Source organism: Aplidium turbinatum, chromosome 18 (assembly GCF_918807975.1).
Source record: "Aplidium turbinatum chromosome 18, kaAplTurb1.1, whole genome shotgun sequence".
In the NCBI taxonomy this organism is placed as follows: Eukaryota; Metazoa; Chordata; class Ascidiacea; order Aplousobranchia; family Polyclinidae; genus Aplidium; species Aplidium turbinatum.
Genome location: NC_137489.1, coordinates 14,995,743 through 15,021,671, shown reverse-complemented (window position 1 = coordinate 15,021,671; position 25,929 = coordinate 14,995,743). Strand labels below are relative to the sequence as shown.

The window sequence follows — 25,929 nt, the reverse complement described above, 5'->3', positions numbered from 1 at the left end:
CTTTGTAAGACCTAATAGGCAAAGGTTTTGATGGGGCCACCAACATGTCAGGAAAGGATGAAGGTGTACAGCAACACCTAGTTGCAGCGGGTGCCAAACTGTCGGTATATTTTCATTGCTTTGCACGCCGATTAAATCTTGTGCTTGGGCACAGTGTTGAAAACGTAGCGACAGTCAAAACAATTTTTGAAACAATTGGTAACATCTACCACTTTATGGACTGTTCTCCCAAGAGACATTTTTTTCTTTAAAGAGCATTTGAAAAAGGAGGGAATCACGTCTAGAAAAATTACATTGCACTCGTTATCTGATAGGCTACGTATAGATGGTCTGCACGTTCAGATGATGTGGATGGGTTATTAATGTAGGTTATATCCAGCACTGCTGTCAATGTTCCAACAAATGTCAAACGAAGGTAATGGTGAAGCTACTGGTTTGTTGTTTCGCATCAAGCAAACTGAATTTGCTACTGCTAGTCTTATTCCTCATAAATGCTTTTCGCTAAGTAAACAGGCTTCAGATTATTTAAAAAGTGAAGAAATGGATCTCACCACTAGGGTTACTGCCATCAACGACTTGAAAAGAGCATTTGACTCACTGCGTTCAGAGAAAGATTTTAACAAATTGGCTTTCAACTCATCGCTGTTTGCGGATAGAAATCAAATTACTAGTGAAACCACCACGCCGGCTAAGCGATGTCGCTACCCACCAAGCCATTTCCGAGATGGTCAGATATTATTGATAGGTTGCAACAGTCTTCCGTGGAGTGAATCTGAATCCATTACAGAAAAGTTAAGAAGAGATTTTTCTTTATCCTTTGACAGAATGCTAAATAAACTTAAAAATCGTTACTCGGATCAAGCATGTGAATTAATGTCAAATGCAGCTGCATTTTATTTCACGCACATGTCTCCATCAAATTTGCCTAAAGTTGAATATTTAGTCAAATTCTATAATTTCGATGAAAATCAGGTTGGGCGGCAATAGGATCTTCTTTTCTTGACGTCAGCTAATTGTCACAAGTGAAAACTAGAATTTAAAAAGCACCAAAGTGGATAGACCAAGACCGCGTGGTTGTGTTTGCCTTCACTTATGAAATTCTGTGGACAAAACGATCTTAAATCATTTGTACAGCGAATTTTTTCAAATTATTGCTACTGTTGCTACTTTGCCCATGACTGTGGCATCTTGTGAACGTATCCACAGCAAAGTTAAGACAATAAATTATTATCTGCGGCCTGCCATGTCATCACAAAGACTTGAACATCTGGTGCAGATCAGCAGTGAGCGAGACATTGCCGATAACACTGGTCCTCAAAAATTGGTGAAAGCTTTTAAACTGACCTGCGAGCGCAAAATAAAACTTTTGTGACAGTGATTCTTAACCTATGGCTATGGGTATTATTGGGTAATAACCAGGTTTTTTTTAAATTCTGTTTAAAGGGCCAGCCAATAAATTTTTATCAGGCCGCCTATTATTGCAGCTCCATGACATAAAATAACAACATGCTTGCATACATCAAGATCGTAGTCGGCAATTCTATGGACCGCAGAGGAAATGTATGGGAACGTTTGGCCCCATTCTATTCTTTTGTTCATAATTTAGAGTGCGCTCAATGTAAAACGAGCTTTTGCCCCCTTTCAATTTCCTTTTGTTCATTTTTCAATAAATTTCACAACCTAGCTGCAGTGAGTTACATCGCAATCGGTAATCTGAGTGACCATACTTTATGGTAGTATATTACCTCGAAACATTTTTGTCCACCCCACTCATTTTTGGCTGGCGCCGCCCCTGGGCGGGTGGTCTGGGGGCAGGCGCGGATTTATGGGGGGGGCCCAGGGGGCCCGGGCCCCCCCCGAAATTTTGTGAAAAATTGTATGTTTCCGCATCAAATGGTTTAATATGCTTCTAAACAGCTGATATTAGTCCCTCAGCATCACAATTGATGAAAATGGTTGTTTTAATGTCTATTTTCTAGCATATCGTATATGCCGTAGTATCATTGTTCATATCTGTTTAGCTTTTTCTTTCTTTTTAATTGATTTTCAAATTTTCTGGCCCCCCCCCGAAAAAAACTCTTAGATTCGCGCCTGTCTGGGGGGCTTCTCCCAGAAAATTTTGAAAAATTACTTTGAATTTGGTGCATTCTGAGAGCATTAAACAATATAAACAAGTATAAGTATACAAGTATAAACAAGTATAGGCCTACAAGTATAATACAAGTATAAACAATACGAATAAAATAGCATCATAACAATCTAGATTCCACCACAGACTACAAACAACAAATAAAAAGCCTACTCTGGTACAGTGGTATTGGATAATTTGTTTTTTTGTTTTTCACATCTTTATCCTGCATTGCGGGAAAGCGGACTTGAGCGCTATGCATCGGTGTACACCTTCCGACGTACACCTGACCCTTTAACCTGACCCACGCTGCAGCCGACGAATGCTTTCTTGGCATGGCTTTTAACCACTTGGGCTGAAGAACGACAGCATTTGTTTTGCATTTCGGGGTAAAAATATAATTTGAATCATCCTACACTTCTTCTTCTCGACAGCTGTTTTGACTTTAAAGTAGGGTCTAGGTAGTTTATAATTTTGATCATATTCCAAGTCAATTACAATATCCAGTCAACTATTTTTGATCAAATAAACATACAAAAACTGTACTTTTCCAGATGAAAATGCTTTGATGTATTTGCTGTATTTGATTTACAAAATAAGAGCACCCTGAAATTCTGAATAACTTACTCATCCGTAACAATTCTTCTCCAACCACTGACCACCTTAGTTACGCATAGCAACATTGGCTCCAGGAAAAAATTTCCCGCAATTTTTATATTTTTCTATAACGCACTCACGAGCCAGCGTATCTGCTGCGGGTAACATATGTTGAATTTTTAGCCTCAGTATTCTTTACAAAACCTAAAATTTGTAATTAATAGGACATGGTAGACAACTTAGAAATGCATAACTTATGCAATTAATTTAAAAAACAATAAAAAATTAACATGCCTGAAGCCATTCAAAATTTGGTGGCTGATACAAGAAAAAATCGCTTTTCTTCAATTCCAAAACTTTCTGAAGAAGGTATGAAATGTATATTTCACTAGTTTATGCATTGAAAATAATTAGGTATTGCTTCTACTCATGTAATTTTGATGTATAATTTTTCAGAAATTTGTTCTGCAAAACAAAGCAAGCATATTTGTAGCTTACTGTTGATCAGTTGTTGTTGGCCAATTCGCTTTGGTTTAGAATGATAGTCACTGGTACTGTACGAGAAGGGTTTTTAAGATCGAAATAAGCGGTTATAAAAGATTTTTAGGAAAGTTCCGACTAATAGTGACAAGTCTTGGTCCTTGGAGCTTTGCCGCACGTTCACTGTTTAGCTCCCCGTCCTGGGCACGACGTGAAACTGCACCCATTCAACCAATCAATCTTCTGTCAGTCCTCAACCCCTGTGAATATAGAGGGTCTGCTGCAATTGTCTGTACTTCATTGTTCAGCTAAGACTAGAAAAATGAAGATTCCACAAGTGAAAAATGATTCTATTCACTAGCTTCCACTGTGGTATTAACCCCGTAGCACCTAAGAAAAAAGCTCAATTTTTTTTCAAAAAAGTCTGGTGCAACCAACAAAGAATACGGTACCGTTTTTAGCAGTACAATTTATTTCAAGTATGCATCGTTGGATTAATTGAAAGTATTTTGTTGTTTCATTTTCTTCATAAATATTTAATTTACTCTCCCAAAGTCATGTACTTCCCAATCTTTTTTTTTGTTGCATTTATGCCACATATGGCACTATGGGATTAAGTGAAAAATCTTGGATCAGAACTTTAATTTTTGTTGCAGCTTAATCAGAGACTTGTTCCAGGAGCAGAGTTGGATCAATTAGGCTACATAATTTTCAGTGCAATTACACTATCATGTTATTTAATTACTTTACAATTCAGTAGACATTAATAAAATCCGGAAGCTCCATCTGGAGTTGTAATTCTTTAGCCGGAACATCCAAATTCCATCCATCCGAAGAACCTTTAAGATCAAGCGATGCTGGTTTGACTCTCGGGGTTGCGTTTGTGCAAGACACGTTAAGGAATGCTCTCCATTCAGCAACATCTGATGAATGGAATAATTCCTCGGCAACAAGACTTCAACGATCGGAAACTTCACTCCATCAATCTTGGTAACCTGGCCTGCGTCGGTGATTCAAAGCCTCTACAAGTATGCAAAACTGCCAGGATTGCGCTCTGCAAGAAGCTTTCCCAGTCCGAGGATAAAGATTCAATTAAGCAATCAATCAACCTCTGTCAAAATGTTGCCTTTGGAGCATCACTGGTTATGGGCTATGTTAAACTTCTAATCTTGAATTTTTTTGGTTGAAGATGAGTAGGTATCATATTATTTGTTTACTAATCTTTTGAAATTAAGTTGTTTTTAAAACGCAGTTAAATTAATCAGGCTAAGATTTCAACTAACTTGATGACTGATATAGTCATTTGCTGCTTCTTGTGTATTGTGGAAAAAAATTGTGATGGTGCTAGTTTATTTTGTATGTATTGATTATACTTGTGCCATGCTATTCTCATAGCAATAAAACTTTCTCTTTTCTTATTTCTTTATTTATGTTTCATGTCAGAAACACTGTCTTAAACTTTAAGTAAACAGTCCAACAAAGCATGATAATAAATCTGAACTTTTTTTCAGAAATCATCAGTGTTTGGGATTTTGTGTCGGAATATGTTGAGTTTCAAATGTGTTCACAACGGGGAGTCCATATCCCCAGCCTTGGAACCTTCACTTTCAGTCAGAAAAAGTTGGACATTGGAAACAATAAGTTTCTATTAATCCAACGACCTGTTTTTCTACTCCTAGAAAAGTTTGCACAAACACATGCACTGCAATATACCAAGCATCATACCACAGGTGAAATCTCAAAGTTAAATTATAATACATTTACACATGAACACTTGAACAGTGTTTCGTTATGCCTTGCTATCAAATAGAATATTAAGCTATATTCATGTTGAAATGTTAGGTAGCTTACTGTAAGGTTCACTTATGTGGCACCAGTATTTTAACATAATATGCTGAGAAGTGATGTTTTATTGCTTTATGTTTTGTGAATTCTATTTGTAAAAACAGATTTAATTCTCTATTATTTGCAAAACAGCATTAGTTTTGAAAAAAACAAAACAATGTGAGTTGTTGAGTCATTGAATGAGGCTGTTCACCAGGCATTTAGTTCAATAAGATGGTATGCTCTTTTAACTGTAAACTAAGCTAACTACTATAAAGTGTTTCAGGTGATAATTTGCATTTATTCTAAAGTTTTGTCAGTCAGACATGACTGACTTCTTCAAGGGGCAAGATCTTTACTGAATAACAGCAAAATATCAGCTGAAACATCTTGTGATAGTTCAGCTTAGTTTACACCAGAAGAGCTTATCAGTTATCATGTTATTGAATTTAAGCCATGTTACGACGTTACGTATCGCTCTATTGAACAGTTAGTAGAAACTTAAAAAGAAGATTCTTGCATTCTTCAATTGACTGCCATCCTTAAAAGTGTATCACACATATGTGATTTTTACAGTGAAATGGACATTGTTGCTTTTTTTAAATTAAACTGTCTTGAAAATATCATTGTTTTTGTCATCATGCTTTATCAACTTTATATTCTTTTAGGAGAAATTCCGGTGGTGCATCTCAATTTTTCAGCCATAGCTGCAGAAAGCATGTTTAGTCGTGACACAGTTGAGTGTTGTGTGCGTGAAGTATTACAGGTATGTATTGTATAATGGATGTAACGTTTGAAGTATATGCAGCAAAACCTGACACGAACAAGTTCTGTGTTATCTAAAGTTTCATGTTATAGCAGATACCAATCATTGGGTGCAAAAATTTTTCAAAGAGATTATCTATTATTTTATCTATAGAATAAAAACAAGCATTGTCATATCATTTTCTCTGTTGTTTGCTTTTATTTTCTCATAGATATCATAAACTAAAATATATTTTAGCTGCATGTGATTGAATTGACTTGAATGAAAACAATTTAATTTGTATCAAAGAATACTATTATCTATTTTGGTTTTATTGTATATAATAAACAATACAAACAGTTTTAAATCTTTCTCTGAATAGTAGCCTAAGTAAGTTTATGTATCAGTATGCAAAATTTAATTTTGTAGTTTTTCTATAAACGCTAAAATAGTAAGCTATATCTTTTAGTTTAGAAGCTTCACATTTCAAAGTCACTTTTATGCATTTGTGGTGCATAGTGGTGTGATACAGTTAAATTAAGAATTGTGCTTGTTTTTAATGTTTTAGGCCTTGTCTCGTGCTATAGCTAACCAGCAGAAAGTGGAGTTCCTGTTTCGTGGTATTGGTGTTTTTGCTGTAAAAGCAGGCAGAGCAAAAATGAAATTTTTCAAAGATTTTCTTCACGCCATGGATGGGAGTGGTAACCTGCTTAAACTGATGGAAAATGTAAGTTGGAAAGATACCAAAGCGGTGCGATCTAAGTGCAACTGGTGGCTTGTGATTTTCCATGGCTTTCTTTTTAGCTCATTGCTTGTCTTCATTTTTATTTCTCTTTTAGTTATTCTGGATTATGAAACAATTCGCATCTATGATTATCATGGCAATTTATTAGTATACTTAGTTGTTTTTTTTCTGACTTGCAGACTGTTGTGTCAACTTTTAAAATTCCTTTTTCCGACATAACTTCAAAAAGCCATTATTGATAGGTTGGAATCAAAAAGAAATGTTGCCAAATTTTTTTGTTAATGAGTTAAAATAGCTTAGCTAGTCTCACTGTAGTTTTGAAGGTGCAGTAAACATGTTCACCTAGCTTAGACAGCAGATAGTTTATATTGGTAGTTGATTAGTAGCCTACAGTATAGACTAGAGTGGTAGACACTCAGAAAGCTGCTTTGGCTTGTTGGACTTGATTAGCATTACGCTGAAAACAAGTTGTTGGCCTGTCGGCCACCAGTGTTAGTCCTGCTATTATTTGCGGAAGCAAAGCAATCGACAGAGATTGCGTTTTTCCACTAGTTGTCTACAGAAATTCTGCGAAACCGTTTCTTTTGTAACAGGAATTATTCTCAGTCACTTCGAGCACTTGTGACGACTTAGGTGTCGGAAGATCGGCAAGAAAACGCAGACGGCTGAGGGCAGAAGTAAGTGAAAGTATGATGGCAAGTTTTTCCTACTTCAGTTGATTTTCAAATATTTTCATCTCAACCAAGCTGAAACTCAAGTTTGGCACCTCTATTCCGAGTTGGTGAAAGAAACCATTCTTGCTCGCTATGAGAGTACAACCTTTGCTTACAAATGCAAAAACAGAACTCTTTTAAGTTTGGATTTCATAAAAAAGTTCTTTTTTGAGGATATAATGCAAATTTTTGTCTTCCACCCATGTGTAACCTACTCCAAATTTGAAATTTTCTAAAACCTTAACCTATATTCTGCTGACATTTTGTCATGCAGCTGGTCAGGTCAGTAGATCTGCTGCCAGAAAAACATACCCTGTACGTGTACAACTGTTGCGTCTTTCCGATCAAGATACATGGATAATTGGATATGCACCACTGGTGATCCCAAACAAGGGTGAAACTCGAGTATGGCGTCTTCCATTTTAGTTCGATCGGGTTCTTAATAATTTTGCAAATCCTCACATCTCCGTAATTCTGTACAACTTGTCACGTGAACCCTGATGCTTAGTCAATATGCATTATGCAGGCTTTCGCCAATCAGCATTGAACCAGCTTGGTGAGTAAAGGTGTAAACTCACAAATGTACACACTTTCAAAATGGCCTTTTATCCCCTGCAGCCGATAGGTAGATGTGAAAAATCTGTATTCCAAAAATCTACATCTGTACTTATAATATAATAGGCTTAAAGGGTGAAGACGAAGTATCAGAACTAATACACAAGGTAAATGAAACAAGGATGAAGTGGCAGATCATCGGATTATAACAATAAGACAAGGTTAGAAATGAAGTCATCAGAGACAAAACACCTATCGAAAATGTTGTTAAAGCAGCAAAACTTCTAAAGTGGCAATGGGCGGGACATGTAGCAAGAAGGACAGACAAGAGATGGTTCAAAAGCACAACAGAGCGGACACCAAAGGATGCGAAAAGAACTAGAAGGAGACCAAAAAAAGATGGCGGGGTGACATTGAAAAAAAAATGGTTTAATCTAGATGGGAACAGCGAAAGACAGTATCGTTTGAAACATGTGGATGCCATCTGCCAGCAGTGGGGTGACCGGTTGATGACGATGACAATGTAGCTGTTTCAGACGCAGAGACTCCAATAGAAACTTTTATGTGTACGAAAAAGATTTTGTGTGGGAGTGTTTAAAAGTGCTTGTGTGGCAGGGTAGGCAATGTCGACCAACGGGTGTGAGGACTAATCACTCTCCCCCGCACTTGCATCAAAAAACAACTAGCATGCTATGAAGACATGAATAACATGCCTCAAATGCATGCATTACATTTAACACTTTCTAATTTCAAAGCCGTTAAAAATAGGTTTTTAATTATGTTCGAAAATTTTCAAACATTGTGTCTCATTTTTAATGCTTATTAACTAGGCTAGTGCTGTAAAGTGGAAGAAATTTTTATTTTTTACGACTTATCCGGTATGTCATTTATTGACTCCATGAAGCTATGAGGCTAGGTGTACCTTCGTAAGTCGTTAGTTTGTACTTTAACAATGGTAACTTTATAGAGACCTGGAACAGCTGATTCGATCATGTCAACTCAAACCACTTTGAGTGCACAACGTCGACCAGGGACCAATACAGTTACATTACCTAAGTAAGTAACAAGAGTCAAGAGTGTTTGTTTGTTTGCCAACCATATTTATTTTACACAGTTATACCTCTAAGATTTGATGTAAACTGTACTGTATATAGGTCGCCATTGTGTACTGTAAACTATTTATCCATTTTTTACTACTTTTGACAAGATACTCCAATGTGGAAACCTGATGTTATGCGACTATAAATACTCATGGAAAAGGCAGTTACTGCTGGCCTGAGTAAATAAATAAAATCTTCTTTGGCTGTCAGTCAACTTGTTAAGCCAAAAACTATTGATAAACTGGTAGATTAATTTGCAGTAAAGAGTATGCACGCAGAAAAGAAGTTGATAATGTATGTTGTGTTTTTCAGTATTGTAGTGCAGCCTGCTGTATAGTTGCATATCTTCGCCATTCTTCAAGCAACCGAGATGCTGAAATTTACTTTCAGCAAAGTACTATATTTATGGTTAATTTTAGTTCATTTTACCTAATCGAAAACACATTGAAAGAATTTACTTTTAGTTTACTGGTTCAATGCCTGCATTAACAAATATTGAAATATGTTTGTCATTTGTTGACGTCATCAACTGTAGTCTCAGAGTAGTTCATTTCAGGCTAACTGGATCATTGAAAATAACGCAAAGCGATCTTTTACCCGCCATTACCGAGCACGCAACAGATAGAGAAGATAGAGGTGAAAATGTGTTATGGTACTTGTTTCATCAAATGTGGTGGCTGTAATCTTTTATGCAAAGATATAGATGCATTTTTTTTTATTTTTGTGATAATGATTTTCTCTGTTTCTTTTCATATTACAATGTTTTGAAAAAAATTGCGGCCATTTTTAAATCGGTGATAATGTGTTTGCGATCAGTATGTATTGAACATCAATAAACATTCGAAAGATGTTTTTTAACTCTACACTCCAAGAGTTGGATGCACATAAAGCGGATCATTTTAGCTGCTGATTAAGTTAATCGTCTGATTAGTTAATTTAAAGAATGTGATTGAGCAAAGCTTTTGAAATATCTTTGAGAATAATTAAAACTTGGATTGAGCATTCGAATGTCTTATTGGGAAACTTTTTTAATCAAAAACTGAAAAGTATAAATTGTAGATACTAAACTCATGTTCAGCAAACAAACGTTCCAAAAACTATACTGTCTTCATTTTCAGTGCTATAAATATAAACTTTATTCATTTTTTGAAAACCTTATTAGTGAAGTTAAGTTTTACCAAGAAAGAACACGCTTAGGCGTTTGTTTTACGTTTTTTACATACGTATGTAGTTTCATTTTTAGGTCTTTAGTTTCTTCAAAGAAAAACTATCAGGCGCTATCAGGAAACTTCAACAATACCCTTGTCAATAGAAAATTACACGTTTTTATCTGATGAATATCCATCATTGTATTTCAAGGCGATAATTCCCGTCCTCCAACCCGGCATTCCCAACGAGAACATGAGCAACGTGAAGAGGATGTTGGAGCTGGTCGTAACTCTGATGCCAAGACTCCAGGAGACGGAGATGCTCCGAGATCCCTGGAAAAGGAGTAAGGATTGTATGCATTGTATGCTTTTATTTTGTAATTGCCATGAAGTGTTCGTTGTTTTTGCCTTCATAAACCCGATTACTTGTAGTAACAAATCAGTTATGTTTAAAATCGGTACACCATTTTGCAGAAGCAACACTCCTCCAGCTGTGTTTACTCCCAAACCTCCTCCAAAGAGCGACACGAGTCCCAAAAGAACACCCACAAGACCATCTTCTGATCCTGAGCATTACGTCGCGTTTGATCAACCGGAAGGTTTGGCCAGTGATATACAGAGCAAACATTATTGTTGTTATGTAATAAACTATAGCATCTTGCACTATGCAAGAAAATAAACTTAAAATAAATGCAATTTTCAGATGATTCTTATTTACAGAAGCTTATCTTAATCAGTCTAAGAAAGTAAGACTACGTTTTTACACCGTTAGGAGTGTCGATGGTAACCCTCACTATGACAGGCATCCCCCTATCAGCATGTTGCTTTAACATCGATTTCGTGCAGAATTTTCACGGTGTGAGAGAAGTCATTAGAGAGAGAGAGAGAGAAGTCCAGTTTTAATCCGACATCACCGGATTAAAACTGGACTTCTTTCTCGCTCTCTCTAAGGACCGCAAAATCCGTCATCTGTTGAATCAATGTAAAAATAACGGATTTTGCTGTATGAGGAGTTGAGGACTCTTTAAATATGTTTTGATGTGTTGATAGATTTTTTTTATAGGTTCAAGTCAATCGGAAACTCCCGTGAGAAGATCTCCGGAGTCTCCAACAAGGAAAGTTAGCCGTCCTCTCAGGAACGACTTGGGAAACTGCTTGTCTCCTCAGAACCATCAAAAGTCCGGACATGATCTTTGTTACTTGTGCATGCAGCGAAAGATGCGCAACATCCCTGTGTCCTTTGATGATGAAAGGAAGCGCAAGGAGCATGAGCAAGACGCTCTTCTCCAGCAGTACCAGCAGATGAAGGATCATGAAGCGATGATGATTGACAAGGTAGGTACTTTCATTTGCAAGGACAAGTATCAACTGAATATACGAATATTTATTCCGGACTGAGAAAAAGTTTCTCAAAGCATATTCCTGACTAAAATTTAATTGTGTGTACAGAAATTTTCAACTAAAGCATTTGTCTAAGTACTTCATTTCACACGTCAAACCATTGATGCATTAAAGTGAATTGTTAATTCTTTAAGTCCGATAGCATAACACCTACACGTCATCACTATGATATGTGACTATAACAACAGCAAACGTGTGTTTTGTGATTGATAACATGGTAACTCTGCAAGTAATCTCGAAAGGCCTAGGCATCAGATGTAAAAACTTTTATTATTTTAAAACGATCTTTTACATTGACCAATCAAAGACATAGTTTCGTTGTATAGTAGTTGCACAAATCTGTAACTAATTTCTTAAATTGTATTTTCATACCAGGCTAACCAGAACTCAACGCGCCAGGCCAATCAAAAAGTAGCCGCTTTTAATTATGGTGTGGCTGAATGCGTTCGTGAAGCGAAGAATGCAAGAGACACTGATTTCGTTGTACGTCACTTATTATCTTGCTAACAAAACAATATCCGACAACATTGGAATGATGTAAAAAAAAGAGAACTTTTTGTGTGTGCGTTGATTCGAGTTTTTGTGCGGGTATTTATGCAGCGCACGTTGTGCAAAGCTCCCCGTCTGGTTCAGTGAAAATGTGGCCCATATACAGTAATGCAAGAATGTCTCATAACTACTCTTCAATAGCAAAAGGAAATTGTCCGTGACCTGATCTACGTCAGTAGCTGAAGTGAGTTCCAGCAATGTTGACCCACGCCTGTAAAACAGACTTTCTCAGTCAACTTATTAATATCTGCAGAATCACTGGAGATTATGTTTGTTTGTTCTGAAATTTAACCTTCGCTTTGACTGTTCTCACATAGACGTATTTACGCTGAGTAGAATTTCTACTGTGACTCATGGCCAGTGTGACTGTTGAACAAATGTATTTTGTAGAAATCCTACGTGTTCCAACACCGTCCATTAACTCCAATGCGGTTCTACAAGCAAGATGAATACAGCAAAGCATTAGAAACCCAGGTATTTGATGGTTGTATATTTAAAGTATAGCCATAAGGGATGGGGGTGCAGGGTGGAAGCAGTCGCACCCCCTTACAAATAAACGTCATAAATTTGTGCAAAAATGTCCAATTATTTGGAAAACTTGTAAATGGTTGCGTCGTCCATGAGTTGAAGAGATGAAAAATCAGAATCATAATAGGCCGGCGGCTAAGAACGTCGACCGGACAACGTTTTATATTGTTTTTAAATATATTACAATTTGCTGCGTAGTCAAACTAAATAAAACAATCATCACGGTCATGTGTCATCCGCGGTTTGAAGGTTGGTTGTCAAAAAAATATAACACATCCTAAAAATTAAAAAAATCAAACCTAAGACGGAGAAAGTGAGTTTATAGTTCAGCAAGCATTTCGAAAACTGAACTTTTCATTTTTATCCCCGGTACAGCGAAATATTTTCAATTCTACTGAAGCTGACTTCAACAAAGTGAGATTTGCAATTTTTCCCAATACCAAGTTTACAATCTACCTCTACTGACGCACAAGCTGTAGCGTAGTAGGCTGAAGGCAATCCCTACCACAAGTTAAAATTTCCCAAACCCTACATTTTAAGAAACGTTGATAAATTGACAAGCTGATGGCTCGCGTCTCCGCACACGTTTGGTTGGTTGTGATTGGTCCAGTGTTCTGTTACTTTTTTGAATCAATTCTCTTTTGTTCACATGCATGCTCTTGCCAAGAACAAGACAATTAAAAAACAGCACGGATCTGCATAACTTAGCTTGTCCACAAAAAAAATTGTTTAAAATTTCTTCTTTTTTTTTTATAAAACCAATGGGTAATTTCCTCTTTTGAAAATATTGTGTAGTTATGCGCTTTAGATTTAGATTTTATTGCGCCAGCCGCAGCTGAAGTCCAATCATTTGACTGTACCGAAGATTTATATAAATAAGGTTACAACTAGGTTATCATTTTAACATTACAAACTGTGAGCACGTATTTCAACAAACCCCTTCATTAATGTATTGCAGGTGAAGTTGCGAACCAAAAGAGAAGAACGTGAGAAGAAAGACCGAGAGTTCCAGGAGCGGTTGGAGCAAGTCCAGCTTGCAGAAGAGTGAGTCCCTATTGGTGAAAACCCATAATTCTCCCTCATTTCCACTTGCGCTTATGCAATCCTGGCACATTGACCCTTTGTTAATTTCAAAGAGAGATATTTTGTAGGTAATAAATTTTGTCGAGGGTCTTTAACGAAGCAACACTTTACAAACTTTTTTACTTTATGCATGACGCTTCTCAGACAGCAAACTCCATCATTTTTACATTGATTCAACGTCTGCAGATGTTGAATCAATGTAAAAATCATGGAGTTTGCTGTCTGGGTTGCGATTCCCCATTACCCGTGAAAGGCGGTGTAATCACATAGGCTGGGCACACAATCCAATTTAACAAATATCCGTTTTGAGCTTCCGATTAAATGAAATGCCGTCACATCTTGGTATTATTTGAGCTAGCCTTTGTTAAGTTGTTTGTTTGTTTGTTGGTATCAAGTTTCTTGTTTAATTATGTGGTCGAATACCTTTTCAAGTAAACAAAGCCTCTGTCTTGTACAACCAAGCGACAAGCGTATTTCTTTCAAAACCAAAGGAAAAAGCATGTTCCAGTTGGCAACTTACCCAGGCATGGATTCCTTGCGGTTAATTTGATTTATTTGCCTTTGAAATGTTGAATGCTCACGACAAGTCATATTTAGTTTTTTTCTATTTCCCATTGTTTGTTTTATATTTTCTATCACAGTACCTCTTCAATCTTTTTTTCTGTGGTATACTTTTCATGCACAGTAGGTCTTAAGAACTCTATACCACTCTCAAACTCAAACACTGTATAGTGTATAGTTAAAGCTGAAAAAGAAAAATCCCGTAAATTCAGTAATTAGGATACATTTTACTGACCGAAATTTTCATGAAAAACAAAAATAACAACATCGTAGTTTGAAAAGTTCGAGAAACTTTCAGCATTAATTGCCTACTCGTCTCTTTGCTCTTGCACGGTATGGGAAACTTGCTCATAGTGTGGTGATAGCTCTTCATTGTTGTTATGTTGAAAAATCAATGTTAAATATGGCTTTTTTACTGTATTTCGCGAGCTACGAAAATCTAGGTTTAAACGACACAAATTTTATCTATATATCCTCAGTATACTATTTCCTGTGATATACTCCACTCATGTGCCCAGCCCATACAAACTCTGGTGTGCTGCACAAGCGGTTGAAAGCATTGATCGATCATCATCTGCATTGTATAGGCCATGTTAAAGTATAGTAAAGCACTTGACAGCGATGTGTAAAAACGTACTCTGATGTGTTGTGAAGTTGAAAGTGGTCTTATGTATACGTGGTCTATCATCATCATAGCGATTTGTTACTGTTTGTGCATTGATGGTTGTAACAAAAGTCTTTTTTTTCAGTTTGGCTGCACAAAGAGAACAGTTTCTTCGTGAAAAAGCCGACCAGACCTCTCAATACCAAAAGGCTTTATCTGTTCAGGTTTGTCATTAGGATGCATACTGAACGCACTGTGCTTGATTTGTATTTTTAGCTTCAACTAAAACGTTGCTTAAATGTCTATCTGACAGCCTCATGCTTTAAGTGCTGAAAAATTAGCAATCGGAAAGTTTCTGAAAATTTTAAAAATTTTGGTTGGTAGATTGGAAGGTTGCTGGGGAAATTTTAGTCTAAAAGGTAAAAAGGATCAATATGTGGTTTTTTCGATTTAATCTTGACGCCCTTAAAGAAGCAAGTTATTAGAATAGTCAAGTTGAGTCAAACGGCCAGCAGACTCTGTAAAATCATCATTTGCTGCTTCTAAACCTGCGAGAATACACCAGTATTGTGACCTTGTGAGGAAATATGTTCCATCACAGATTGTGGTTACGGCTTTGTTACGTCCATGTGAAAGAAGAATGATCTGATAGTTTTTTTGCTGTAGCCTACAAGAGTTTCGTATCTACATTTCGGGCTCTTTATTTTTTGACTAGTTGAATTTACTGGAAAGAATCAGCACAGTGTGTATATATAACTAACCAGTGGCGTAACGTGACTCGTTTGATTGGGGGGTCTCCAGAAGTACAAATATTTAACTTGACATGAAAATTTAGCCACAGACAATTTTTGGTTTATAACATTCCAAATTCACCCATTATCGAATAAACTTAGCCATTTTCACTTTTCTAATTTTAATAAACATACAGTATTTGCAATAATAGCCTACTGGGCTATATCTAACTTTGCAACAATAATAAGATACGCATTACGCACATCATGAAAAAAGTCATAACAGACAAAAATAAAGACATGTGCGAAATTCCGCCAGGATTTCTTGATTTTCGTGAATTCGACAAATTGGTTTTGAAACGTGAATTGTTTTGAAGTTAGGCTACAGTTCCTGCTGTACAATAGATGGAGTTTTGAGCATGCTGCTCGCCAGTAGGTTTATCTAGGCTATGTCATAAACCTTGGAAAAAAACACTTTTTAAATTTATGGCGCAAGCTACACAGAACTTTGTAATGGTGAGGAGAGCTTTTACCACCTTTGTAACCACCACTTTTAACCACCTTTTACTCCGTAGCAGAAACAAATCTGCGCCTATGAAAGGTTAAAAAATGTAGGCTTGTAACTGTACTTATGATCAGAGCTGCCAGATTGTTCTGTGAATCTCACCAAAGTTACTTTTTGTTTAAGATATTTGTAAACTTTTTTGGTTTGGTGAGCAATGTATGAGCTGAGAATGCAATTCACTGTCAACAAATATATTATCGCACGCAGTATTTGGTTGGTCTTTCCTGCCGGGCAGTCTACAAAAAGAATTTTCTTGCCTTTTAGGATAAAATTCATATCATATTGTTAACCAACATAGTGAAATAATTTTTTCGACTATTACAAATTAAGCGTCAGTCATAGAGTCATTTGAACTAGCATCGTCATTGAAAACAAATCAACCGCAAACAAATCAACAAACAATCACGGAATACTGATTTAGGCCGCACTGAGCTGTACAAATTTACGATAAGTAAAGTTTGCTGAAAACAAAGTTTGATTGCTTTTGCTGAAACTATAAATAAAAGCTACAAAAAAAATTATAAACTATAATTATAATATAAATTATAATTATAAAAAAATTATAATTTATGATTATAAACTATAAATTAAGCAAAATCTAATCTCAATGAAAAGCCAAGTTTGTCACTAAATTAAAGCCAGTGTACCCAATATGGGCTACGTGAAAACTGCAGTCTACTAAAAATTAGATTAGCCCATGGATAGCCACTAGTGAAAAATAGACCATGTTAGCCTATTCAAGTCGGTGGTTTGCCTGCGTCTATGTTAGCCTAATTTTGCTTCATGCAGCCCAATTATGCTTAAAGTAGGCACAAAAGTAAGAAATTTTGATATCAGCTAGACATTTTTTGCTTAAATTCCGCCCCAGAAAACTTTTTGGTTACAGGTAATTGCTGTTACCATCAGAACAGAAATGTATGTCTTTCTTAACCTTAATGTAGGCAAAATGATTATCTTTAATAATTCACTGGTCAACAGCAAATTTTAATCGAGCTCGTGATTGATTGATTCTAGAAGCATTTTGTGCGCTGATTTCAAAAATGTCTTTACTTTTTTCCTAGCACATCATGTTTTCTAGATATTCCAATTTTAAAATTTTGAAGACATGCCACATTTACAGGCAAGTAAAGCAGTTTTTTTATTCGCAAATTAAGTGTGACGTCATAATAAAACAATGATATAAACAATAAAACAATGATACGTCATAATCAAGCAAAGGGACAAAATAACTTATCCAAACTTGGAATCTGCTCGCCGGCCGGTTCCTCATGATGAAACCATGTCGCCACCTTTACCTCCACATGGAGGCCTAGATTCCATTGAAAATGATGGTGATGACGTCGCTTTATTAAGCGAACTCTCATCAACAAGTTCTGAGTATCAAGAAGAAGAAGAAGGCAGGCCACAGTTATTTTCCCAGGAGCACCTCAATGATTTGATTAGAGACCTTGGCCTTTCAAAGCAAAAGTCAGAAATCCTTGCGTCAAGATTAAAAGAGCGAAATCTGGTTGAGGAAGGTGTTGCAGTGAGCCATTACAGAAAACGAAACAAAGACCTCGCTGCTTTGTTTAAAGTTGATGGCCCTTGTGCTTTTGTCATGATATTGAAGAACTTTTTCACAAATTGGGAGAAGTTCACAATCCTCATGAGTGGCGAGTTTTCATTGATTTCTCGAAAAGAAGCCTGAAAGCTGTTCTTTTACATAACGGAAATGAAAAGCCATCCATTCCCATAGCACACTCGGTGCACCTAAAGGAATCTTATGAAAACATCGAAATTCTTCTCAATGCTATTAATTACAGGGATTATGAGTGGAGTATTTGTGGAGACCTGAAAATGATTGGAATCTTAATGGGGATGCAAGGGGGATTTACAAAGTACTGTTGTTTCTTGTGTCTGTGGGATAGTCGCGCTACTACTGAGCACTACCAGAAAAAGGATTGGCCAACAAGAAGCTCCTACAATCCTGGATGAGAAAGTGTCCAAAATGTCCCGCTAGTTAATCCTGACAAAATTCTTTTGCCGCCATTACATATCAAACTCGGCTTGATGAAGAATTTTGTGAAAGCAATGGGCAAATTAAATTCAAACGGTTTTCTGTACCTCTGTAAGAAATTTCCAAAACTAAGTCATGCATAGCTTAAAGAAGGAATATTTGTTGGTCCACAGATTCGAGAAGTTTTAAAAGATACTGACTTTGAAAAATCACTCACTTCATCAGAATGTCGAGCATGGCAATCCTTTAAATGGTTATGCTTTGACTTTTTGGGAAATTTCAAGGCTGCTTCCTTCAGAAAAGGTCTTGAAAGGTTGCTCTCAACTTACAATGACATGGGCTGCCGCATGTCCCTCAAGATTCATTTTCTTCATTCCCACCTGGACTTTTTCCCTGAGAACCTTGGTGCAGTAAGTGATGAACAAGGTGAAAGGTTTCACCAAGATATCCAAAGCATGAAAGGATGATGGGTGATTACTGCTGGATGCTGCATCGCGATGATCCAACATGTACACCTATGCCCACCGATTTTAATGCAGCAATGTCTAAGTGTCATTGCAACATTTTAAACACTATCTTTGGTATCATGCTGAACGCTTTTCTTGTGTTTTTGTAATATAATACAGGGAGCTTAAAAACCTGACACTTCAGTATTGTGCTAGCTCAAGTATTTAGTACCTCAGACAAGGTTTAAGAGGCATTTTTTGCACTCTAGTGTCTAGTATGCATACATATGCAACTAAATAGTGTTGAATCTGTGAAAGCAATGCACAAATCTGAAACACTCTGCTCTCTGAAGCTAATCTAAATTTGAAAATTGTAGCGACAAAATCGGTATTTGAACGCAATATTGACGTTTCTGGTCAAAAATTTTCAGACCAATAACTTTAAAACCTGATGTGCTAGAGCGAAACTAGCGCCAGATTTGAAATCAGCAGCAAATTGTGGTCTAAGAAAAGTTACTCCCATTCTCGATTAAAAATTTTTTTCAAATTTTGTTAACCTGTGTTTTGCGCTGATGAGTGATAAAGAAGAACGTAAGGAAGTCGTCCTGGTAATAAAACGATTAAAAAGTGCAGATATCCTCTTTATTGGATGGGGTTTACCCTTTACCACGAAGATAAAGATTTTAGCAATGCAGAAACGCATAAAAATGCTTTTTTTCCTTAAAATAAGTTAAATCTGCACGTAACAAAACAGCAAATCCTTGCTTAGCTCACAACTAAAAGATGAAAAACGATTAATTCAAAACTCTAATATGACCATTGTGGTGGTCAGAAATAAAAACAAACTGAACTGACCGAAGACGATAATGATGTCATAAATGCGTTTGTTAATACTTGGTAACAATGTTTTAAAAAACACCAACTTCATTAATGACGTATTCGTGGATTATACTGCTAGTTTTGTTTTGCATTCTTGTTTTCGATGCAGAAAAGTATCAAGCGCATGAATTGCGCAATTTTAAATGATTGGTGACCCCCATACACCCTCCCCCCATACACCTGATACTTCATAATTCAGAAGAATTCAAACTAACCTTACGAAAACAATTTTTTTCAAAACATAGTAAAGAAACATTGTAACGTCAAAATGACTGGAGAGGCACTTGTCCCCCGTGCCCCTTAGACGCTACGCCACTGGAACTATCATAGCGTCAAGGTGTAGATTAGAAAAGACTTACAAGAAAGTAGCAGTTGAATACTTCTTGTACACCAGTGTAGACCTAGCAGAGCGTAGAGGTGTAGGTTAGATAAGACTTTCAGAAAAGCAGCAGTTGAATGCTTCTCATATATAACTGTCAGATCCAAGCGAGAAGAAAAAAGGAGCCAGACATCCATTGTGAAAGTCAAAAAAGGTGCAACGCACCTCAGAAGAAACTAAACCTAAAGCCGTTTGACATTAAAGAAAGCTTGAGACCACTTGGTTCCCGCTGTTTTAAGGTTTGGAGACTTCTTAAAACTTCTGTAAATAGTCAAATTTCTCATTTTATACCAAAAAACATAGAAGCAATTGAACTTTTCCTAGTTTTTATTTAATTACCGTGTATTACATGAAATTACAAGTTACCCTTACCCTATATTTTGAAGATCAGTTTGATTCATTAACTGCAACAGGTGCATGATTGGTAATAACGCCTTGTATTGGTAAGTCATGTCCATTGTACAAGTGCACACTATCTTAACACTGCTGTGAATTTACGGAACTTATATACCTGATTGATTTTACAAGACTGTGATTAACACGTAACAGTTATTGTAAATGGAGGGCAGTAGCGTTGACACGGAGTTCAGGGGATATGTTTAGACCCGGGCCCGAAAATATTTTAGGGGCTGAACCTAGGATCTTTTCGGCTTTTCAGATTATCTGCTCAACGGCGCTGATGGAAAGACATAAGATTTTGTGTTTTAGCAGTTGCTATCCAGTCTGTTTAGATGAGGCAACTTCCAGTGTTGTTGCTATTCTTTAAAAATAATTTTAATCGGGTATACATGCGTTGTTTTTATGTAGTTGCGACGTAGACCCCTTCCTCTGCCGAAGGCCGAACCTGACTCTGAGGAACCCATATTTGGGCGTCATGACGTCACAAACGAAAAACTTTTGGAGCAAAGAGAGCGGAACAAGGAACTGTTCAAGTGAGTGGATGTTCATCTGTTCCAAGCGCGATAGCGTAAAAATAATAATAATAATCAAGAAAAAAATACGAGAATAACCATACCTCAATGTTTATTTGAAATTAGATGTTTTGTTTATGCATCTAGAACAGCACTTTTCAACCTTTTTGTCATCGCAAAACCCCTGATTTACTTGTCACCGAACTTCCACTAACAAAAATTTAGATTAAAACAATAACATTCTTGTTAATAGCATAACAATGAACAAGTGACGCAACAACTATCTATGTTTCTTTATCGGCTACTGACTGCACTCAACTTCTTGTTTAACTACCTGGCCAACTTGGAGTGTGAATGTGTCATGACGATCTGAAACTTCAGAATGACGCATCAATATACAGAAACAAGAAGTCAACTCTCCTAAAAGACGGGGAACCCTTTAAACTCATAGAACACCTGTTGAAGAGCATTGATCTAAGATGATTACGACTCCATGCAATTGAAAAGCTTCCTTTAACCGTGGCGATCAGCAATGTTTAAATTGCAATGTTTTCTTACCCAGTCAGCAAATCAGTCCTTTTTAGCATTGATTGAAATCAATGCTAAAAAGGCTGATTGCTGGCTGGGTAGTAAAAAGCACCCCTCAATGATTCTCCGCGACAATGGCAGTGTGGTAATAAAAAAACGTTTCGTGTAGGAACCAGCTAGACGCGGTATCGGAGAAAAAGAAGAAGATTATCTTGCAGCAGCTCACAAGGCAGAAGGATGAAAGCGTGATGTTGCAACGGACGAAAAACGAGTATGACATCAAAGTTATGACTTTTTGTTTCATTCTTCCAAGTCTCAAAAGCAGGGCTATAGAGTCGGGCGTAAAATATACGACGCCTACTCCTGGGTTTACAGTATAACTGGCCGACTCCGGCTTCAGTGTTGCCAGATTTGTGAGGGTTGTCAATCTTTTTTAGTTTTGGATTATTTAAAAAGAATAGTCAGTAATTTTATGAAACATAGCGCATTAAAGTTGTGGTGTTGCAAGTAACTGAGTTTTGACTAAAGTAAACAAAGCATATAAGAAATATGTAATATTGGTCTTATTGTAAACAAAAATGTCATCGTTCATCATTTTGTATCAAGGCAGAGTCGGCCTTTTTAACGACTCCGAACACTTCAAAATCTCTCGACTCCACAGCCTTGCTCAAAAAACGCTTTATACTGTATGTTGTCCAATGTCACACATGGAATTGGAAGAGGAATGTGTTGTGAAAAGCCATAGCTGAGAGGGACCTGTTATTGTTTTCAGGTTGATAGCTGATTGCATTGGTTCCCACAAACGTGCTCACGATATGCGGTGTGATTTGGAAAAGAATTGGCGAGAACACCATCAGAAGAAGATTGACACAGAAATGGGAGAAAAGGCGCGCACAAGAACTCCTGGAATGCTATTGCTTGAGCAAACTGAAAAATATAGGTAAGTGTTAACATCAAATGAAAGTTGTATTATTTGGTTTTAAGATTACTGATTTGTTTGTGTTGGAATTAGCTGGGGTGCTGATGGTTTCTGGTTTACCTTCTCCATTTCTACTCCACCGTTTTAAAGCAGCGATTCCGTTGCACAGGTTGCACAACAATTAACATGTTTAGTTGTTGAATACCGTTTCTGTTTTTCCAGAGTAGCCTATTACTTATGCTAGATTGCTGATTAATTGCAAATATGAACTGCCATCATAACAGTATGTTGTAGATATTTTCTCTTGTTATTCAATGGATTTTGCCTGTGTCCATTCCGTTGGTTCACCAAGTTTACTTGGAACTTTGCTAGTGCTTCAGTAGTAATAGGCTATAATAATGATACTTTGCTATCGTGGCGTCTGTTGCAAGGTCCCATTTTTGAACTAGTAGGTCTATAGCCGAATTTGGCTATAGGCTACAGTGTCAGTAGTAACTTCGGCTATAACTTAGCCTAGTGACATTTCTGTATTGTGACATCTTTTCGAAGGACCCTTCAAGTTTCAGTATAGGCGAAATGTAGGCTACTGATTTCAAATCAGATAGGTTTGTAGATGATCACCTTCCATTGAAACCACGGGGTGGGCTAAAGAATCTGCCACCTTCGCCTAAGCAAATAAAAAAAATAGGCAGTAAGTCACGCCCGCCACCCCGATAGCGCAGCTGCTTAATCGCCCGAATTTGTGCACAAATAAACAAGATCAACTCACTATTTGGCTCTCGGGGTGTGCGCTTAAGCAACGGATTACTGAAATTGCTCTCCATTCAGCGGCTACTCTTGGATGGAATAATTTACAGACAACAACATGTCGACCATCGGAAACTTTACTCTGTCACTCTCGATAACTGGGCCTGCGATAGTGGTTCAAAGCCTCTACTGCAATAATAATAATCATGCTTTTATTTGAAAGCAAGTATGAACCAGCGCCGTGTGATCTTGAGCCGGGTGCGTAACCACTGAGCTAACGGGGCGGACAGGAATAACGGGGCGAATAGGAAAAGCCTTTCAGAACTTTTCTCAGTCTGAGAATAGATTCAAAACTAATCATTAACATAGTGCACTGACTAACTTACAACTTGTTGTTTCCAGGAGGTGTGGCCAGTGTCAACGCAAAAACTTAAATTGTGGCGAGTCAAATATTTGGAGCGAGTCGCGATACATTCCAGGCTCTCGTCTGATTATCTAATCACAGTCGTACTTTTTGTTTTTGTGCACTTTTATTTGGCTTTTACCAGTCCGCTGAAAAATCAAAATCCTACCAATAGATTTCAAACTCAAAGCTTTTGTGATCAAGAATTTTAACGATAGCATTCAGCACAATTACGGGCCTATACTTTTGAAATTTAATCATACAAAAATTACTTACCTTGGCTTATCAACACTAAAAGTTTTTTATCTTATATATTTTGCCTTACGGGGCAAGAGTTATTTATAGCCAATCACGATACACAAAGAGTTTGTCTTTCAAACAAATTACCTGAAAACAAAAATGTCTTAACTTATAACCTATTTACTTTAGCCTACCGTACCAATACTTTGGCTGAGATTTTGATTGTCCAGCTGACCTGCATTGGCTTAAATGTATTTTTGTCATCCAGTGTTATGTTATATTATTATGTATTTTGCCTTTAAGTGAAATTAGACGTTTTTTCAACACTGTCTCGCCTTCTGATCACTTCGTCACGTTCTTTTTACGTTTCAATGCGTCAGTTGTTAGTTTGAAAAATATCGTTTTGATGATTTTAATTCACATAACAGTTTATTTTTTTATATTTTCAAGACCAAACGTTTTTCCTATTAGGTATTTTTTTGCAAAACAATAGAGTTTTGAATTTAGGCTACTTAGCATATTAAGTAGCCTGCGGTAGTAGCCGTGTAGCCCACTTAACCCTATCTCAATCACAATAAGAAATTGATGTTATTGGCTTATAGTTTTACAGCCGAAGCCAATCTACATTTCCCCAACGCTCAGTCTAGCCTACGTAGCTCACGTGAGATTTTCTATCAATTTGTTCTTTATGGTGCTGTTCCCAAATGCACACTAGCTATGCGTTCTGCAAAGAGATTGTTTGCTTAATCGAAAAGAAAAACCATCCAAATTGTTCTGCGCCTTTTGTAGGTTAGGCTAGTTATATAGCCTAGGCCTGCTTTTTTATTTTTGCCATGAGAAACTTGCAGTCTACGGTAGGTTGTATGCTTGTCAAATCTTGGATAGCCTTGGCTAACACGAAATAAGCATGTGGTATGTTTATAATTTGGTGTCATGCCTTAGATCTACCATTAAATCCGACTAACTTACAGACCAGAAGCATGCAGCTCTGGTGTAGACTTTAGAGCAAGGGTCTCAAACTCAAATTGCTCTGAGGGCCCAATCAACACTTGTAAATCGGCTCGAGGGCCGCACCACACAATAAGAAGTCAATTGTCTCTCCGTTAGCTCAGTGGTTACGCGCTCCACTTAAGATCAAGCGGCGCTGGTTCGGCTCTCGGGGCGTGCACTTGAGCAACACATTTCAGAACTGCTCTCCATTCAGCGGCACCTAATGGATGGAATAATTCCCGACAACAACACTTCAACAATCGGAAAACTTCACTCTGCCAATCTCGGCAACCGGGCCTGCGTCAAAAGCCTTTACAAGTTTGCGAAACTATACCAGGAATAACCAATCAAGGCTTTGTCAGTCCGAAAATAAAGATTCAAAACCAACCAATAAACAAAATAACAGGGTGAAAACGCAATAAAAAAGATACTGTACAGTAGTAAGAACACACCAAAAACGTTAGATCGCAAGAAAAATTAGTAAGAACAAAGAAATGGAAAACACAGCACCAACGTAAAAAAAAGAAAAACAAAAAACACGTAGCCTAAACGAAACGACGAACTTGGAGAGCTAAAATCTTGCGATCAACATTCAAAATTACGGAAAAAACTAAACTGTTGAAGAATTGACTTCAGCAATAGTCCAGTCGCTGAACTTAAAAAAGTGGTCAAACCCGGAAAAAAATAATACCAAGCTGAAACTTTGCCAGGTGGTTCTATTGGTGATGTGGAGTCACCAAAAAAAAAGCCCCATGAATCCCCCTTGGGAATAGTGAGTTTTGGCCATTTCTCCGTAATGGCCACAGCTCCCATAGGCCAAAATTCGAAATCGTCTAAAATTGATGTTTTATACCTCATTCGAAAGATAATTTTATGCTGAATCACTTTTACAAAAGAACTGTGGTCCAAAAGTGCCCACTTTTAATGTTATGATTCATTGAAGTGTCATAAGGTAAGACTTAAATTTCTAACGAAAACGCAATGACATGATAGTGTGCGCCACTTAAGGGTTTTGGGTTTGAGCCACAGTTCCATTGTGCACTATTCAATGCTGATGCTTTCCGTAGGGGAAGGAGGGGCAAGAAGTCACAAAATTTACTAATTGAACCATCTACACGCCCTGGGTGGGAATTTCATAAACATTTACAAACTAAGGTTTACTGTCGCACTTCGAGTACTTGAAGTACATATAATATTCCACATAACTATATTCTTTATCAAAAATTTTCGACATTTTGAATGAGCACTGAGGTGAGACTTTTTCCCCCGCCTCCGGGTTAGTTGTCACAAACCTTGGGGTAAATTGTCACATGCAGTTTGTAACGCGTAAAGTTTATTTAGGATGCAGTACAATGGAATTAATAAGATAGTACAGATAGGCTACATTAAAAAGCCAATTATACATAGTATTCACTTTACAAGTATGGTATTTGT

The 25,929-nt window shown here is 37.1% G+C and overlaps 1 protein-coding gene across 4 annotated transcripts; it reads left to right on the top strand.

Moving 5' to 3' along the window:
• Positions 1–2,860: 2,860 nt before the first annotated feature.
• On the top strand, positions 2,861–23,834 carry LOC145787329 (coiled-coil domain-containing protein 81-like). Of its 4 annotated transcripts, XM_082599052.1 has the most exons (19): positions 2,861–3,094; positions 4,717–4,935; positions 5,698–5,795; positions 6,343–6,501; positions 7,113–7,196; positions 8,755–8,843; positions 9,444–9,523; positions 10,247–10,379; positions 10,510–10,634; positions 11,099–11,370; positions 11,812–11,919; positions 12,376–12,459; positions 13,472–13,557; positions 14,907–14,985; positions 19,859–19,996; positions 20,565–20,689; positions 21,366–21,467; positions 21,969–22,136; positions 23,265–23,834. In XM_082599052.1, exons 1-19 carry the CDS (start codon positions 3,016–3,018, stop codon positions 23,359–23,361), a joined length of 2,325 nt encoding a protein of 774 aa, XP_082455178.1. In that variant the 5' UTR covers positions 2,861–3,015; the 3' UTR covers positions 23,362–23,834. The 4 variants fall into 4 exon arrangements, with proteins under 4 accessions (XP_082455178.1, XP_082455179.1, XP_082455181.1 ...); XM_082599053.1 differs by lacking the exon at positions 7,113–7,196; XM_082599055.1 differs by lacking the exon at positions 19,859–19,996.
• The last annotated feature ends 2,095 nt before the right edge of the window (positions 23,835–25,929 follow it).